The following is a 19,851-nucleotide window of genomic DNA, read 5'->3' as shown; positions in this document are numbered from 1 at the left end:
GAAGTTGTAGTACCTTTTGACGGAAGGTGAGACAAAATGAATTTAGGCTGAATTAGAAATGCAAGAGAAAGGAAAAAAGAGTAGAAGAAAGCATGAGTAGACAAATTAATCAGATCAGCATCACAAAAACATTTATTGATTTAAAGAAATGTAAATACACACAGATCAGGCAAAACATTCTGACCACCGACAGATGAAGTGAATAACACTGATTATCTCTTCATCATGGCACCTGTTAGTGGGTTGGATATATTAGACAGCAAGTGAACATTTTGTCCTCAAAGTTGATGTGTTCGAAGCAGGAAAAATGGGCAAGCGTAAGGATTTGAGTGAGATTGACAAGGACCAAATTGTGATGGCTAGACGACTGGGTCAAAGCTTCTCCAAAACTGCAGCTCTTGTGAGATGTTCCTGGTTTGCAGTGGTCAATATCTATCAAAAGTGGTCCAAAGAAGGAACAGTGGTGAGATAGCAACAGGGTCATGAGTGGCCAAGACTCATTGATGCTTGTGGGGGGGAAGGCTGGCCAGTGAGGTCCAATCCAACAGACGAGCTACTGTTGTGCTCAGATTGCTCAAGACATTAATGCTGGTTCTCATGGAAAGGTGTCAGAATACACGGCGCTTCGCAGTTGTTTGCGTACGGGTCTGCATAGGTGTAGACCAGTCAGGGTGCCCATGCTGACCCCTGTGCAGCGCCAAAAGTGCCAACAATGGGAACATAAGCATCAGAACTGTACCATGGAGCAAAAAAGGTGGTCTGGTCTGATGAATCACGTTTTCTTTTACATCACATGGATGGCCAGGTGCGTGTACGTCGCTTACCTTGTGAACAAATGGCCCCAGGATGCAGTGTGGGAAGAATGCAAGCCAGCGGAGGCTGTATGATGCTTTGGGCAATGTTCTGCTGGGAAACCGTGGGTTCTGCCATCCATGTGGATGTTACTTTGACACATACCACCTACCTAAGCATTGTTGCAGACCATGTACACCCTTTCGTGGAAATGGTATTCCTTGATGGCTGTAGCCTCTTTCAGCAGGATAATGCATCTTGCCACAAAGCAAAAATGGTTCAGGAATGATTTGAGGCACACAACAGTGAGTTTGAGGAGGTGACTTGGCATGCACATCCAGCATCTGTGGGATGTGCTGGATAAAAATGTCCAATCCACGGAGGCCCCACCTCCTAACTTACAGGACTCAGATACCACAGCACACCTTCAGGGGTCTAGTGAAGTCCATGCCTCAGTGGGTCAGGGCAGTTTTGGCAGCAAAAACGGGGACCAACACAATATTAGGCAGGTGGTCATAATGTTATGCCTGATCGGTGTATATAGTAATTTTGACTATTTGCCAAATTCATTTATTTTCCTAAACTGGACAAAAAACATTCAAAGTACCTTCTAGATGGTTCCTGGAGACATATTTTAGTGCCTCATCCAGAAGGATGACTGGAATGGAAATCTTCAGGACCACGATCCACTGGGACCAGCGCAAAGGGGTCACCTGGAAGATCAGCTGAAGGGCAGAGAAAATCCAACAGTCACGAACTCGTAATGCTACACAGCAACAGCAGACTCTGTACAATAAAGTCTGAAAGCTCAACACATTAAAACTCAGAAAAAGACATTCAAAAGCCAAAAAAATCTTCTCTGACTTGGTAATGCATGCGCATCACTCTAGGAAAAAAAAAATACTGGAAAATGAGAAAACACAACTAAATATAGTCAGTGTCCCCTGGTAACTTCTGTTGTTTTGTAACACATTCTGTGTGACTTGAAGCATTTGTGTGGTTGGCAGTTTTTTTCTGTATCTGCCTCTGTTTTTGTATGATACTAGACATGTGGTATAATATGCAGTTCAGATCTTCTTGACATTTTGTCTGTTTGCGTGTATTACATAAATCTTTCAAGGCAATCAAACCTATATCTTAAAATATTACTGCAATCAGAAAGCATTTGTGTCATCTATGGTAGGCAGAATCTGTCTTTAAAAAACAATTCATGCATTTGGACTATGTAAAAAAAGCATCAGCGTTAATTTCGTCAAAGAAAAATGTGGCAAAAATAACTATTGATGACCTAATAAGGACAGAAATGTCCAAAGTCTAGAACTATGATCAAATGTTTCGCATTTTTAAGCAACAGATACTAAACAAAAATGTTCAAGACAGACAAACAAACAAATTAATTAATCACCATTTTAATACAAAGTCTCATTCAATGAATCCGTGGAATCACACACTGAAGCTCCTGATCAGTGAAAGCCTCCTCTGCTGCCCAAAATATCTCTTGATCAGTAGACATATGTGACTGACCAGTTGTACTGCCATTAATAAGAAACTTGTCACAATCAGCACAATCATGTTTCTGTCAAAAGTCTTATCTGATATTACCACTTCTTGAAAGATTTACAGAGTTATAAACTAAACTCAGTGAGAATTAAACAAAAAGCAAAAACAAAGCAAGTAAACTATGAACAAGCAGGCAGCAGCTGAGATTTATAAAAAGTGATGCATGATGATATTGACACGTCATCAGTATCAGCTGATGAAAGCTTTAAATCAATTATCCCCAGTGACTCAAAGAGAACACAGGCAGGGGATGAAAATCTCATCTACAAATAAATACCACCTGTTTTAGGTGTACATTCAAGTAGTTTTCTTATCTTGCCCAGTGAATAAATAGATTTAAAAAGTGTTGTATTTTATGTCTAGTTGGCCATCACAATAGGAGCAGGTATAATAATGTGTTACTTTCAAGAGAGACATGATGTTCTCTGCAACCAGGTGTAAAGAATTTGTACATATATCGGTACAAACAATCAGCCAAAATGAGTTGGAAAACACTGACATACCAGATATCAGCAAAAATCTAATATTGTGCACTCAAACGAAAAGGTAAGCTAATGTGTATGTTACTATCAGTTGGATATCTTTACTGACAGAAGGGATGAGTTAGCTCCAGGATTATTGCCAGTTGTCCATTGAAATCCTCCTCTACATGTTCACTCGAAAAATATCACTATGAATTATTAATGGTACAGTGTTCCCTCGTATATCGCTTGGGTTACGTTCCAGACCCTCCAGCGATAGACGAAAATCCGTGATATAGGGACCACATTGTAACCCTTAAATATTGGTTGACTCACCCATCTCCAGGGCTGTAGGTCAGGCCGGTTACAATTATTTTGCGTTTTTATGCTCATGTCTTTTGCTGTCTTCCATGCTAAACATCCCTCAGTAGGACAGGACAGTTTTCTGCAGGTTTTATTCACCGCTCAGTACAACAAACACGGACCGCTCTTACCGGCACAACATAAATAAACACAAAAATAATAAACAAAATAAAGTACATGCAAATAAACACAATCATACACAAATCCAATACTAGAATATTCATTTTATTATAAATCTGCCAAGGAACGTGGCAGAGTTATGTGACGATCAGTGTACGTTTCTCTGTGAATCTGTCTGTCCTGTGCAATATTACTCAAAACAGACCAATGGATTTGGATGAAATTTTCAGGGAAGCTCAGAAATGACACAAGGACCAAGTGGTTAGATTTTGGCAGTGATGCGGCTTATAGTCTGGATCCACGGATTTGTTAAAGATTTCCCATTGCGAGATACAGTGGCCGGCATGCGTCACTGTAACCAGGACAACAAGTGAACGCTGCCTCAGCTCCCTGCTGATGATCATGTGATCCTACTACAAATCTGCCGTTGCCGACTTATTGGAATTGATACAAGGAACAATTGATTGATTGATTAAATTGTGAGGTTTTTTGAGTCCATCACATATGTCCCGCTACATATTTAGGTCAGGCGATTCACGCACACATGCATAACACACATCTGTGTTCAGCGCCAGGTCAGAGAATGAACAGTCGTGGCGGAGTATTGCGCTCTCTGAGTGTTTTTCTTGTTGATATACATTTTAAGGCTTTATAAATCCTCCAGACACACCTCACATCACCGCAGAGCAACACTATGCAGCAATCAGACGTCTGTGTGAGACGGACAGGCCAGATACTGAATGCCGCTATACCATACGCACTATACTCAGGGGAGACGGAGGAGACTGACTACGGTCGCTGAGCCAATCAGAGCCCAGCGCTGTACGCTGGTCGCTATGACTGAACTATTGTGCTGCAATGCACCATGGGAGTTCGGGCTGTTGGGGCTTTAAATGTCATTATTGTGGTTTATGTTAGTGTTCCAGTGTTATTAGTATTTAGGTTTTATTGTGTTTTTGGGGTTTAGTCAGCCTAGTTAGTTTGATTAAATGTCATGTCAGGACCGTGAGTGTGAAGTGTAGTGTGTTTGATGACTTCCTGCCACATTTATACTGTAGTTTGTATCAAAATAAAAGCTCTCGGCAATTATAATGTTCCTAAAGAGTAGGTACATGTTGTCTAGCGTTACCTTTTAATGCAACTTGTCACAGTAAGAACAACAGAAAAAATATCTGTACTTAAAAATTCTGCGATAGAATGAAACATTCGCGGAACCAAACCCAATCCAAAAATCTGCGATATAGTGAGACTGCGAGAAGTGAACCGTGATAGTGAGGGACCACCACTCTAATAATTTAGCAACAGTTTGTAAGTAAATGATAAATCATCATCTAAATGAGTTGCTGCTCTTCAGAGGAGAGGACAGGTAGCTGCTAATACTAAGAGAGCAGGATGAACAGTGAGACAGTGGCTCAGAGTTTGGAAATGATAACTGGATTTACTGCAGAGTCCATTTGTTGTTTCACTGCACAACAGAGCGACACTGAGCCTTTTTCATGAACCTCACCATAGACGAAAATAACACATGTAACCATGATAACTGTAGACAAAGACAATAACAGCCCATAACCCTTAAAATGGTTAGAAGATTTTTAAAAATAAGCAAATAGACTAGATGTTTTTCTGACTAAAACTAGCAAGAACTATTTACTAATATTTGACTACAATTAAAGCACATTTTCTAAACAAAACTAAATCAATGTCAGAGGACAAAATTAACACTACTCATTTTTCACACTATTGCATAGATCTAAACTAGCCTTACTGACAGCAGCAGAGTTTACCTCCTCCTCAAACAACTGTCCTGAGAACTCACCGGCAGTGGCTCAACATAGAGGATGAGAAAGTGGAGGGAGAGAGAGAGAATGATGGCTCCCAGCAGCCAAATGTTGACCCAGGGAGGCATCCTGACCAGGGACTGGTTCTCTGACAAACTAGAAGACAGAAGTTTGAAGAAATTCTAACATTTTGACAATTTAGCTGCTCAGTTTGACATTTGTGACTTACATGAACGGTTTCTATCATGTACCACAGTACAACTGAGATATAATGGAAACCTTAATTAGACTGCGTTTGGAATTAATATGATGCAGTGCATGAGACAGTCATGTATTTTAAGCTTTCCTTTCTCAGATTCTTTCTTAAGTGACACATTAGCATTTCTTTCTATATGCAGCTACTGACATATATTTTGCTTTTGCATCATGATCCTGGCAAAAAGATGAGGACTTTTTCCTTCATACCACTGTTCCATCCATTTTGTGCCTCCCCAATTTCTTATGCTGTGTGGCTAACCTTGATTCTTTTGACACATTTACCAAATGCAGCATTTAAAAAAATCAAAGGGAGTGCTGTCTTGTTAGATGAGTGTCACTTTTTTTCCCCACATCTGCCAGTCGTGACATTTAAGGATTGTTTGAACTGACATCACAACAGAAGACACTGACCTGTTGAGTGCGTTGAACATTTCGATAGTGACCAGCACAGACAGTGCCATGGTTGTGGGGTAGCGGGATTCAAAGACCTCACAATCGATTTCCTGGAACATGGGGTTCTCCTCAGTACACTGCATGAAGTGTCGCTGTAAAGAAACAGACAGATGGGAGTTAGTGTGCATGAGTGCCTGTGTGCGCACTCCTGCATGTGTGTGGGCAGGATGTCACCAGGACCTCTGTGACCTGGTTTGATGGAACTCAGATCTGATTGGGTAACATGTGCAGAACCTTGGCCTCGTTCCACCCTGTGTGCGATCAAACAACATGGGTCTTCCTTCCCTTCCTATTTCTGTCCACTGCTGGGATCACCAAACACTTTTGCGTCCAACCACAGAGAATTTAAAGAAATCACAGAGCTTATGAGAATATTACAGAAAATAAACTCCTATCCTCTGAGGACAAGACTGGGTTACATCAGATTAAAGAACACAGGCTGGGCAGAACTATGTTTTTTAACTCACCAGCTGATAGAAAGACACTTGTGGACCCTCTTCATCAAACAGATACCACCAAGTAGCTGCACTGACTGTTCCCAGGCCCACATATCCTACAAGAAAAAACAGCCAAAGATAGCTTCAGACAAAAATATTGTAACTAGACAGGCAGATACATAAATAGTCTTATTTATGATTCTATACTGTACTATGCACCATTATTGTGATATGTATGCAGAGATAGAAAACAAAAGAGAACGACTGAGCTTACAGAAAAAATTAACACTAGAATTGATGTTTGTGCTTTAAAATGCACAAATCTTTTGGAAAATAGTCAGTATCCAATGAGGGAAACCTCCTTGTTAGCAAAGAATGCATGATCTACTACTGGCATGTAGCACAAAGTTGTGATGACAACATGGTTGTTTTAACACACTGTTATGGCTGTTTAATGAATACTACAAATACAAGTGTTTGCAGATCAGTATCATGCATGTCTAGTGTGTCAAAGTAGGCTTGGTGACCACTGACGGAGCTGTAGATTAATGGTTTTGGAAAATCCATCACATTTTTGCTTTTAGAAAAGAAATATCACAAACAGCTGTAGAGTCTGTTTTCATGGCCTTATTTGACTAATAAATTATGCATATTAGAGTCTATATTTACATAGCTTGAGTGGATTTTTTCTTGTTAGCAAAAGTAATCTGGCATATATCCCATGTAGTGTTTGGTATAGTCTAATGTTAAATGTGCATGCTACTGCTGTAGTCATGTCACACTGGACTTACTTTAATTACTAGATCTCATTCCTAGTGTTTGTTTCAATGTCTCACTATGGGATACGCTCCATCCGTATGCCTCAAAAGCATTTATTTCTTGCGCCAGTCCTGATTGGCTGGTGATTGCGACGCCTGCATCAAGTGGAGCCACCTACCCTTTAGTCTGCGCTACCACACAGCATCACTAAAACACCTCTTCATGCAGCGGCTCTCTCACTGGATTGTGGGAGCAGTTGCCCTGGCCTACACCTCTCATTCTACACATGGCCTGGGTGCATCCTGGGCCCTATGTAAAGGGGTAACCCTGGTTCTCAGAGTAGCATGAGTGAGATGTCTCATCAGACAGCCCTTCTGGGCAAACAGAGAAGGTGCTTATTTTGAGTGATCCTACGTGGTAGCGCAGCTACTAAAGGGTAGGTGGCTCCACCTGACACAGGCTCGTGATCACCAGTCAATCGGGATTGCCGTAATGAGATAATGCTTCTGAAGCATATGCAGAGATCGTATCCCATAGTGAGGCATCTCATTCATGCTACTCTGAGAACATGGGTTACACAAGTAACTTAGAGTTTTTTACTTCAACATCCAAGCCGGATCGTCTACAAAAGTAAATTTTTTGTAAAAGGTCTAATGTATCCAACTCCAAAATATATAAGTGCCAGCAAGAACAAGAAAACATGGATGACTTACTTTCTGCTTTATTTTGTTGGGGCTTTTTGGTTAAGACTGCTGGAATGTCCAGTAAAGAGTAAGAAACAACAACACAAAAAGACTGGCGGCTGCCTTATTGAATTGTCCATTCGCATGAATGCAATTTGTACACATTCCATTCCCTCCCACAAAATGTAAATGCAGCATCATTTCCAGAATGGGGCTGCTGTACTCTTAACTAAGGCAGACAAACAGCACAAGTTTTATATAATAATATGTACTTGAATTTAATGATAGATCATGAAGTTTGTTCAGTCTCAGCTGGCATTATTACTGCTAGCTGTGGTCATTTCTCCATGTCATCTTAGCTAGTAAGAGTTAACAGATGACTGTAAGCATGAGTGATGTAGTTAAAATCCTAGCAGCAAGTACACAAACTATCACATCATTGTGGTTCTTTTTTAGCTCCTTGCTGTAAATGCATTGTAACTTAAACTGGAAACTTGTCTACACTCTGACATAAGCACATACTGATTAGCAGTTAAATCAGAGCGAGGACTACCTCCAATGGCCAGGTATCTGAAGAAGAGCCAGCCAGAGATGAGAGGCTCCTTGGGGTTGCGGGGAGGCTTGTCCATGATATCCAGGTCTGGGGGGTTAAAGCCCAGGGCTGTGGCAGGCAGCCCATCAGTCACCAGATTTACCCACAGCAGTTGTACTGGAATCAAAGCCTCAGGGAGACCCAGGATGGCGGTCAGGAAGATGCTGTGGACAGACAGAAAGAAGAGGTTTCAGCCAAGGACGCCAAACGGATAGTGACGATGGTCCAACAAGACAACTGAGTGTCAGGGCATCTTTGTGCTCACCAGACAACTTCTCCCACATTGGAAGAGATAAGATATCTAATGAACTGCTTCATGTTGTTGTAGATGGCTCTGCCTTCCTCCACAGCAGCCACAATAGTGGAGAAGTTATCGTCAGACAGCACCATCTCAGAGGCTGACTTGGCCACTGCTGTACCAGAACCCATGGCAATGCCGATCTCTGCTTTCTTCAGGGCCGGGGCGTCGTTCACACCATCTCCTGTCTGGTAAGATAAGGGACCATATCTGTCATTAATGCATCAAAAACATGAGTCACAAGATTTTTTTGATCTTCTTATTAGTAAACAATCTTCAAATCCAACACATAATATTTGCATAAAGACTCAAGAAAGAAATGTTTTCAGAGGTTGTAAAGAGGAAGATATCTCATAGATAAAAACTTGTTTCAAAGAACAAAGGATTTTTTTAGGATCAGAAATTTGGATAAATAATAGATAGAAAAAGGATAAATACTAAAAGCTTAAACTACTTCTTAGTCACTCATAAACCAGTGTTGTGTGGCCTATTCAATGTGGCACACGAAACAGAATTTGTTCAAAAAGAGTTGTTCGTTCTTGAAATATTGAGCCCACATGAAAGTTTTGGTGAAGATTGTTCTATAAACAGTGATGAGTCAAACAAAGGATGGCTGCAAATAAGCTTCTATCTAACTATGCAAAGTCTCATTATCCTTTGAGATTCAGACAGAATTAAGCTAAAGCTGAGCAAGAGAGATATTTATCTGTCATGGCAGAGCCTGAAACCAGCTTTAGACTGCTGTGCATGGTAGGGTAAGTCTGACAGGCAAATAGTGATATTGTTGTCTCCCTCCCTCCCATCTTTCCTTCGGATCAGCCCCTCTTCTGAGACGTGTCAGATAGAAAGCAGCAGAGCGGACTGCAGATGACAGGTTCTGATAGCATTGTCTGAGAGAGCAGCCTCAGAGAGACCTGAAACATGTCACGCCTCACTGGCCTCTTCCCATGCATCTTTGACAAGTCATTCACATAACAAACAGCTAAAGGAGGAGGAAATATCTTTTTGCCTCACAACTGCCATGAAAAATAAAATATTTGAGAAAGAAGTATACAACGTGTAGATCTGCAGCAAGCAGAGAAAGACTAATAGTTGAAGTGAGGAGGTGCCGGTGCAGGGGAAAAGAAGAGATTCAGAGTAGCCATTAAAGCTATGAGTTGAGCAAGCTGTCATTCGTTCTCCTCACCATTGCAGTGATCTCATCGAATGACTGCAAGTACCCAACAATTTTGGACTTGTGAGCTGGCTCGACACGGGCGAAGCATCGCGCACGTTTGACAGCTTCCCTCTGTGCCTCTGATGGGAGATCATCAAACTCGCGGCCCGTGTAGGCCTTTCCAGTCACGTCTTCATCCTCACCAAAGATGCCAATTCGTCTGCAGATAGCCACAGCTGTGCCCTTGTTGTCTCCTGTGATCATGATAACGCGGATACCTGCCTCGTTGCACAGTTTCACTGAACCAATCACCTCCTTCCTGGGCGGGTCGAGCATGCCCACACAGCCAACAAATGTGAGCCCCAACTGAAGGGAGAATAAGGAGAGAGAGGGGAAGAGATTAACTGTCACAGGGCAATATCTGAAAACAGACTCTCTCTCTGATGCCTCTGAAATGCCACTAACCATTTTCTAATTGTACTGCTGCTCAAACTGTTTTTTTTTTTGTTTTTTGTTTTTTTACACAGCAAAGGAATTGTTCAAGGATGTAAGAATCAAATGTAAAATATTTAACCAGTCACAACTGATTCAAACTAAAAAGAAAAAGCAGTAAATTTGACATTATGTGAACAGCTGGACATACTTTTCGCTAGATTTCATTTTTAAACAGGAACGTAGAGTATAGTAGATGCATTTTGCATCTTTATTTATCTTTATCACATTGACATTGATTTTAAAACTGCATTACCCATCAAAACTGTAAGTCATTTTGTTACAGAAAATAGATTGAAATATAACCCTCTTTGATCAACATGGACAGTCTGATCTAAACATTACATGTTCCCACAATCCTCTGCTGTACCTCATACTCTGCAAATTTGCTGGAATTCTCTAAGTCCATGTCTTCTTTGCGTGGCGGGTTGTCATGTGTGGCCAGTGCCAGGCAGCGCAGCGTGTCCCTTCCTGTCCCCCAGTCCCTGATCTTAGACATCAGCTGGTCGCGCACAGCTGGTGTCAATGTCACCTTTCCTGTTCCAACCCGCAGGTACTGACATCGCTCAATTACACTCTCTGGAGCACCCTGTGGAGACACATTGTAAATGACAGGGAAGTAGAACATGAAACAATAATGAAAATGGTAGTGATGACAGGTATGTTTATGTGTTTATCTGAAAGTGTTATAGTTAGTCATGCCTTAATGAACATTTTGCTCTGGGAGCCTGGTTTGACAGGGGTGCAGTACACAGACATGGACTTGCGGTCACGAGAGAACTCCAGGGTGAACTCCTTCTTCATCAACTGCCTGATCACCTAATGGACGAAAAAAAGAGTGAGATGAGGTAGAAATGACAGAGAAGAAGAAGATGATGAAAAGAGACAGAGCTGAGCAACATTCCTGGGCATTTGTCAGAGTGGCAGCTGGTGGGGGACTGAGAGGTTTGGCTGCACTACTAACAGCTGAAGGATGACACTTCAAACCACTCAGCCACCTTGTCTAGATGTCTGACTGCTGCCTCAGATGTCTGTGTACAGCAACATAGATGATCCTGACCCTTGTAAGAATGATTGGCAGTAACATATGAACGTATATGGAAATATAATTGTAAAATGCTAATAAAAAATGTTTGCAGGCTTACTGCAAGACCAAAGCTCAGCCTAAAAACACCTCTCTTATTCATATAGTCTATTATCTGCATTTAATGTCAAGTCATTTTCCACCAGTAGGTGTCCCTCTAGTTCAGAGTCTGTACTGAGTCGAGTGAACAAAAAAGGCTGAAAGGTTAAAACTGATTATACTCTCTTGTCCAGCCAGATGGTTGTGGTGTACACACACCCTGTCAGGGGACTATAGACATCTGATGGATGTCCTAAAATCTGTCACTATGACAAATTTTTTTGCTCTATCAAACAGAGAGAGTGGTATGAGTCTTGGCATGCCATGCTGGGGAAATCATTCTCTTGCTCTTTCTTCTCTTTGCTAGCTGTGTAAACCCAGCAGAGATTTGGAAAGCTTAGGTCAACTCATCTCATCTAGGATTTGCTGAACATCTAAGTTAATGTTGACTAATGTCCCACATTAAGTTATTTGTCCTCTGAGCAGGTACAATGCAGAAATTTAGAGGTTTAAAATGAAAACAAAAACATTCAGTGAGACATTTACATCTGTACTCCTCTGTCACTACAAGGCTCTTTCCATCTGAGACTCCACAGCCTCCATCCCTCCTACGCTTCTAAAAAGTGAGAACAACAGAGATTCTAATAACCTTGGAGCCTGGAGTGAACAAGCTTAGAACTGGAGCCCCTCAGCACTGAAACATCAACATCAGCTTAGCCATCCATTGGTCACTCACACAGCACCAGAGGTGGGAAGAGTAGCCAAAAATTGTACTCAGGTAAGAGTAACGTTATTTCAAAATAATTTCACTCAAGTAGAAGTAAAAACTAGTCATCCTAAAAATTACTCAAGTAAGAGTAAAAAAGTATTTGGTGAAAAGACTACTCAAGTACTGAGTAACTGTTTCATTGTAATGTCAGATTAATTTTTTTAGAAATGATGTGATAAAACTGACAAAAATGTAAAATAATGTGCAAATTCTGGTATTTCTAAATAATAAAATAAAAAAAGCAAAAATAGACAACATCTTTACAAAATGACAAGTTAAGGCACAATAAACACAAATTTCCAAATCTCAGTTATTCACAACATAAAGCTTTTGAAACAAATACCTGTAGTAAGGTAACGTTTGTATGCTTGAACAGTACAAACTATTTCCAGTGACAAGATGTACTGCATGCTCATAGACTGTATGTGCATGCTGTATTTCTGATGGGTGAAACACAGTCATGTGGTAGATCCACTGGGGGCATCTCTCTGGCAAAATAAAGCATATCTAATGTGGTAAATAAAAAAGTAACGAGTCGAGTGTAGCCCACTGTAACGGACTAAGAGTCGCGTTTCTTCTTCACAAATCTACTCAAGTGAAAGTAAAAAGTATGGCAGAGTAAAACTACTGTCAGAAGTACCTTTTTTTTTCTAAAAGTTACTCAAGTAAATGTAACGGAGTAAACATAACTTGTTACTACCCACCTCTGCACAGCACAGGCCACGTTCAACACTTTCCACATCAGCTGGAAATAAAAAGTGTAATTTGCTGCAGCTAGATTGGTGTAAAACCAGCCCAAACTCCAAGAAATGCTGCACTAAAGCTTGATGTTTCTACAGCTGTTTATTTTTTTTAATTTTTCTTGTGCATGATGTTTTTAAACCAAATTTCCAAGCCTGAAGTCATGTGTGTTGGTCAGCAGCTTTGTGTATCATTAAATAGTCCCTGTGTAACACACAAAAGCCTGACCTGCTAAGTCACCCTTGATAAAACATTATTTAAATGTAAAATGTAATTAGTAGAAATATATATAAGTAGCACTTTCGCCTTGCAGCAAGAAGGTCCCTGGTTCGCGTCCCGGCTTTCCCGGGATCTTTCTGCATGGAGTTTGCATGTTCTCCCTGTGCATGCATGGGTTCTCTCCGGGTACTCCGGCTTCCTCCCACAGTCCAAAAATATGCTGAGGTTAATTGATTATTCTAAATTGCCCGTAGGTGTGAATGTGAGAGTGCTTGTTTGTCTTTGTATGTAGCCCTGCGACAGACTGGCGACCTGTCTAGGGTGTCCCCTGCCTTCGCCCGAGTCAGCTGGGATAGACTCCAGCACCCCCCGCGACCCTAGTGAGGATTAAGCGGTGTATAGATAATGGATGGATATATAAGTAGGCGCACACACTAAGTCATTATGTCCTCCCTTTCTGGCAGTATACAGTATGGTAAAATGAGTAATTAAAGTCTCACTGGCACATTCATGCTGAGAAGACCAAAACCTACAGCCTACATAATTAGTCATTTTCTGTCAGTATGAAGTTTTTACTATATATTGTTCTTGAGTTTATCATGTTCACAAGTTAAAACCAGTCTCCTTTTAATTGAGCTAATTGGATTAAGTTGCAAAGACTTTATACCAACACATTAGTCATTGCATGCTACATATCTGGTTTCAATTTGAACTTTTTAGCCTAATGTGTAAAGGAGCAATTTCTGGGAAATCACTGTTCCCTACCTAATATGCAAATTCATGTAGAAATGTGCTCCAAAATCTAATTAAATCATCCATTCCATATGGAGTACTGGGTGCTGTTAAGTAGCCAGTGAAGTTTGAGCCGAGTTATCATGTTCTCAGAAATGTGTCTATGGTGTCACAATACAACTGGACTGCACATGAGGTGTCTGAATCCTCTATTTAGATCTTAATCCTCAAACAGCTATTCGTTAGACTTCGTACAGCTCTCTCTCAAGTCACACAAGTTTTTTCACGTAAGCAGAAGTACTCCCAGAGACCTTTAGATATAGATAACGATCAGATTGCAGGGTTACAAGCATCTTCCAGTGTAACTTACTGAGTTGCAGGCCCCAGCACGTTCCACTTTGGTGAGTCCAGACAGGTCAGTCTTGAAGACGTTCATCTTCTCCACCAAGGTAGTGAGAGCTGTTTCTGTGGCCTCACCCACCTTCTCATATACCCCTTTGGTCTGTAAGAGAACAGAAGTTTCAAGCATTTGAGGACTGCTCAAAGTATTGTAATCCCCCAGTTGTCTCAACCATCAAAGTGAAGTCATTAAAATGATGTATTTTAAGTGAAACCTAAAGGGGAAAAAATCCTTTAAGTCACGTACATGACCCATTGTTAAGTGTGAGAGACCCTATTCACATGAAACAAATCCTAGACAAACATGCAGTGAGCAAATCTGCAGGTCATTCACCTTTACCTCAACCATAAACACTGAGTCATATATGCAAAGTGTTTTCAAATATGTAACCCTGCGAGCTGAGATGTGGAGTAGTTAAGATGGAGCAGTGATGACAAACTAGACATTATTTGTTTGTGTGGCCAACTAAAGACAGCAATAAAACACCTCCCTCCCCTCCAGCACTTGGCTCCTATTTCTTTTCCTCTCTGATCACACACTGCCTTTATTCAAAAATGTAGAAAATTGGTGGCAAAACGACTATTTACAAGAACAGAGACAGTTAGTCTAGGGAAGATTTATAGAGGTTGAGAAGTGCTGTATCCCTAGCCTCTCTCCTCAGCATGGTTACCATGATACCGTGGTGATGACAAAGAGGTGAGAAAAGCAATCCAAACCAGAGAAAAAGATCATATATTGGAGTAAAATTAGCTCAGCTGAAGAAAAGAAAGCAGTATGTGTGTGAATTCAAGTGCTACGTTTTATGAAGTCACTGCAGTGTGTAGATGCACAAAGGAATTTGCAAAGACCAGACTTCCACAATCTGCTACACATGGATCTATTTTGCATAGAAAATTAAACATGTTGGTGTGTTAATGACCTCATTGTAGTCCAGTGAAGAGTCATTGCACATAGAGCATACTGTAGCCAACTCCAAAAGTCCATCATAGTCTCCACACTGGACAGGCCTGTTTCCTGCAAGTCTGAAAGAAAAACAGATACACGCACACAAGCATCACTCACAACAGCAAAACACAAGGAAAAAACATTTCACAGTTCACACAGTAGTCTACTGAATATTTATGAGTCTAGACAACATTCGGTTGTTTAGCATTCCAAAGTTGACTGGAGAAACTGTGGTGGTACAGTAGTAAACAGTGTATTTGAATGTGTGTGTGTGTGTGTGTGTGTGTGTGTGTGTGTGTGTGTGTGTGTGTGTGTGTGTGCCAACTGCATGACAACCATGGATCCCTTCCCAGTAGAGACTGCAACGGTTGCTAGCAAAGCTCCCACACAATAACCCACACTCTGCTGTTATGAAATTGACATGTTCATGCGGACTCAGAACGTCGTACTCACCAAACAGTAAAATAAACAACGTGCATACATAATGAACTGCTGAAAACCTTCTTCTGTCTAATGAGTTTGAATGCAGTCCTTCACAAATACATATTTACTAAGATTTAAAAAAATCTGACATAGTATAGATCCAAACAGCCACACAACGGAAAATCTGTTTACCCTAGTTCACTCTACACTTCAACAGCTTCAACCAACAAGGTGTGTAATAGTACAACAGTACAGCCGAGGCTTATGGGTACTATGATTGTTGCTATGAATGTATGGATATACAAGCAGTTTGCACACATAACAGAATGCAACAGAAGTATTTGGAACTGCCATTTTCCTGGTTCTCTCAGTAATTTCCATATCAACAGAGCATAGCTAAAAGCAACTTTTCAGACTCATTAGAAGTGATGTAACAAATGTTGGCTCACAGACCACAATACATTTTGCTTGACTGCATCCATTTAAATTTTATCATGTTCTAAAAACAAGAAAGAACCAGGAAATAAGGGAAAACGAGTGATGCATGTAAATTAAAAATTTTTACTTAAGTAAAATTTGGAAATCCCACTGACACACGTTTCAAGAAATGAGTCATTAAAATGAACTTCATGTCTTTTCGTAATCAAGTAATAAGACTTTAAAGTGTCCCACTTACATTTGTCCCTCAGGGGCATATGTAGAACCAGTTATAGAGAACTCATGCAGGGTGCAACTTGAATCATCCACCTTGTCCGCAATGAACATCTGGAGAAGAAGAAAGACAAACACAAACAGAGGTGGCATAGTTAGCTAATTAATCAAAACTATGGTTGGTCTTTGTGTGCTGTAGCTGCCTACTGCTGTTAAAAGGTTATGTTGGATCAAATGAAGAAATATGCGAGTCCGCCTGTGTTTAGAGACGTAAAAAATAGCCTTTTAATTTTAATAGTTAATGGAGGGCTGAAGTGGACCCAGTGACATGGTCTGGTAGACTGAGATGTAGTTCAATTACTGGCTGCACTCAATATTTTATTTGAAGAAATGTTTTATTCTCTGTAACTGTGACAACTTCAGCAAGTGCAACCAAGAGTTTGTCATAAAAATACAGTACAGCTGAGGCTTATAGGTGTTATGATTGTCACTGTGAATAAAGGCTGAACAACTGATTGATTGCAAATCAAAAGTCATGATTCGCAACAATTCAAACAGCAAATTGCAAAGTCAGTAATTTAGCAAATGTGTGAGTCATGCTATCGATGGTATCTCATGAGGTATTTCTCCATCACGTTTTATATCTTTTATATAGTGACTGAAGTCTGATTGTAAAAAATGTATTGCAAATCCAATCCCAATATTTGTCAGAAAAAAACATTACAGTTTTCCCCAAAGGGGCTACCATGGCTATATCTGTCTTCAAGTAATTATCTATAGATCGCAATATAAAACAGAAATTTTTGGAAACACAATCTATTACCCTGGTTATCACAGAAATTGCCAAATCAACACAATGCAGCACAGACATAGAAATAAATCCTCTAGTGAATTCATCATCATTACCAAAGCGTGGTGTGTGAGCAAATATCGGTCAGATCCACACACATGTACCGTATATTAAATGCAGTAATACCACATAAGAAGAACTAGCTTCAACAAGTGGTTACTGAAAGGAAGGATTTCAACCTGCAACCAGTGACTGAAGGAAAATCTACAATGATTCAGAGTCAAAAACAAACCACAATGTACACTAGTTTGTGCAGCTCTCTGTACTTTCACTTCTTTGCCCACTTTAGCATTTCTAAACAATGAATGCAACATGGGAGTTGCAGTACTCATATGCCTGGATGCAAGGCTTCATCAGGCACTCACACTGCCAAACACGCTCCAGTTAACCGCTAGAAAACACAGCAGAAGTCAGAGAAGAAGGGAGAAAGAGCTCAGTCCCAGAGCTGTCCAAGGATTTGCTTTGTTGGCCGCTTTGTTGTCAAATCTTCTTCCTGAAATTCCCCCAGGAAACGTGGTTCACGATACACTGGTAATACTAATATACTGATAAAACAAAGAGGGAGTGCAGTGGCTGTTGTTTTATACAAGATACACCATCATTCATAGTCCAATACCTCTCTGCGTATCTAAACACCTTACCTGAATGACATACATAACTTTACAATAGGATGAGTGACTGCTCCTGACCTTCAGTCCGTAATTAATATTGAGTTGCACACACACTCCTACGACCTAGCTCAACTCTGTTTAACACTCAATTAAATTACACTGATTGAAGAATTAATGAAGCAGTTATTTGGTTAAACTTTCCTTCCTTCTCGATTCTACTCTATGTGTGTGTGTGTGTGTGTGTGTGTGTGTGTGTGTGTGTGTGTGTGTGTGTGTGTGTGTGTGTGTGTGTGTCACTGACTTAACAGCAGCCATCAATTTAAAAAGAACACAAGATCAATGGAAGACTTAAGATCGGATGCAGATGTTCCTCCAGAACAAGAGCATAAAAAGTAAGCTAAAGCGTTCTAATGGAGTATTTATTTCCAGGGTTACTACATTTAGTCCACTGATGTCATCTCTGGACAAGATGAAACATACACTACCGGTCAAAAGTTTGGGGTTACTGAGAAATGTCCTTATTTTTGAAAAAGGCAGTTTTTTTCAATGAAGATAATATTAAATTAATCAGAAATACACTGTAGACATTGTTAATGTGGTAAATGACTATTCTAGTTGGAAAGGGCTGATTTTTAATGTAATATCTCCATAGGGGTACAGAGGAACATTTCCAGCAACCATCACTCCTGTGTTCTAATGCTACATTGTGTTAGCTAATGGTGTTGAAAGGCTAATTGATGATTAGAAAACCCTTGTGCAATTGTGTTAATACATTAATAAAAGTGTGATTATTCATGGAAAACATGAAATTGCCTGGGTGAGCCCAAATCTTTGAGCGATAGTGTACATATGGGTACGTTGGAGTAACTGGACATAACAGCTTTCAACTATTATACTATAAAAATGTTATAGATGAGAAAAACAGGACATCCTTTAGCTCACGAAAATAAAAATGAAAAATGGCCAAAATCTGGAATAATATCCACATCTTTATACTTTACAAATAGTGATTTATTCTTTTACAACAGTTGACCAAGTAGCAGTATTTGCTACCACAAGAATTCTTGGACTTGTATTAAACCACACACTGCACCACAAGTAAACACAGGTGTGGCCAAATCAATCAACAGTGACTAAAACTTCAAAAAGTGACTTTCATCACACTAAGTTAGCTCATTAGTTGGCAACCTAGTACATTTTTCAATTTCTGTAGTCCTTCCCTGACTTATAATTAACAACTAAAACAAATATTCGGCAGCAAAAGCAGACTGGTTACAGTACTGATGTGTAAACAGGATCTTTGACTGTGCATTCTTGTGGCCCCATAATTCCCTGATTTTCTGTTTCATTTCAGGATGTGCTGCCCTTTACACAACTTCAACCTTCTGTTCAATCCTTAATTTCACAAAGGTCATCAGGCTAGGTACTCTCTGTTCCACTATTCTCTAACAAACCAACAATACCAACTCATGGGCTCAAAAACTTCCATAAAAGGACATACTATACACACGAAACAGAGGCTAAAAAAATAAAATTACACTGTTCTTTCATCCATGGTCAGTTTTCTCTCCCTGTCTGATCCGGTCTCCAAGGAAACAAGGCACAGTGTGATCCATGTGACGAAGTGGTAGCGGAAGAAGTTTGTATTATTCTACTCGTGTCCTCTGAGCTTGTGTGGGGATGAATAGTGGCTAACCCTTTTTATATACGTACGTACGTGTGTGTGTGTGTGTGTGTGTGTGTGTGTGTGAAGGGAAAAGGGAAGTACAGTGTCAGGACACAGAGGGGAATCCCTGGAAATCCTGCTGATATGGGGATACCGCCGTGGCCAGGGAGACACATGGCACTATCAGGGTTACTGGCTGGAGACCAGTCCAGGAATAAGCACAGATGGATAAGCTTGGGCAAACATGTGACGCACAGAAACTATAAAAACAGCGCAGACTCGCTGTGGTAAAGGCATGACGAACATGAGGAGGGACCAGTTAAATAACCACAAAAATACTATCTCCAGGAAACACCATGATGAAAAAAACCCGAAAAGCGGAAGTTTGATTTGGCTTTGTGAGAATGTGAATGTGTATGTGCACTGTTGTCTCCCATCAGAGAGCTGAAAGCAGCAAGCCAAGGAGCATAGGTGGAAGCAGAAGGTCAATGTTTACCCAGCGCCAGCCTGCTTCACTCT

General features: G+C 40.5%; 1 protein-coding gene across 2 annotated transcripts in view; it reads right to left on the bottom strand.

Annotated features, from left to right (window-relative positions):
- Positions 1-19,851, bottom strand: part of atp2a3 (ATPase sarcoplasmic/endoplasmic reticulum Ca2+ transporting 3) — a 56,306-nt gene that overhangs the window by 3,766 nt on the left and 32,689 nt on the right. Inside the window, exons 9-21 of one of the 2 annotated variants that reach the window (XM_035945737.2) lie at positions 16,231-16,319; positions 15,106-15,208; positions 14,157-14,288; positions 10,905-11,021; positions 10,573-10,791; positions 9,741-10,076; positions 8,522-8,742; positions 8,218-8,420; positions 6,253-6,338; positions 5,744-5,877; positions 5,113-5,230; positions 1,400-1,517; positions 14-47 (exon numbers count right to left, since the gene is read on the bottom strand). In XM_035945737.2, the coding sequence (XP_035801630.2) occupies positions 43-47; positions 1,400-1,517; positions 5,113-5,230; positions 5,744-5,877; positions 6,253-6,338; positions 8,218-8,420; positions 8,522-8,742; positions 9,741-10,076; positions 10,573-10,791; positions 10,905-11,021; positions 14,157-14,288; positions 15,106-15,208; positions 16,231-16,319 (1,881 nt within the window). In that variant the 3' untranslated portion in view covers positions 14-42. The remainder of the gene's footprint in view (positions 1-13; positions 48-1,399; positions 1,518-5,112; positions 5,231-5,743; positions 5,878-6,252; positions 6,339-8,217; positions 8,421-8,521; positions 8,743-9,740; positions 10,077-10,572; positions 10,792-10,904; positions 11,022-14,156; positions 14,289-15,105; positions 15,209-16,230; positions 16,320-19,851) is intronic. The other variant, XM_023264811.3, reaches the window with a different exon arrangement.

The sequence above is a fragment of the Amphiprion ocellaris genome, chromosome 14 (genome assembly GCF_022539595.1).
Source record: "Amphiprion ocellaris isolate individual 3 ecotype Okinawa chromosome 14, ASM2253959v1, whole genome shotgun sequence".
Classification (NCBI taxonomy): Eukaryota; Metazoa; Chordata; class Actinopteri; family Pomacentridae; genus Amphiprion; species Amphiprion ocellaris.
This window is presented reverse-complemented; position numbering and strand designations above follow the sequence as displayed.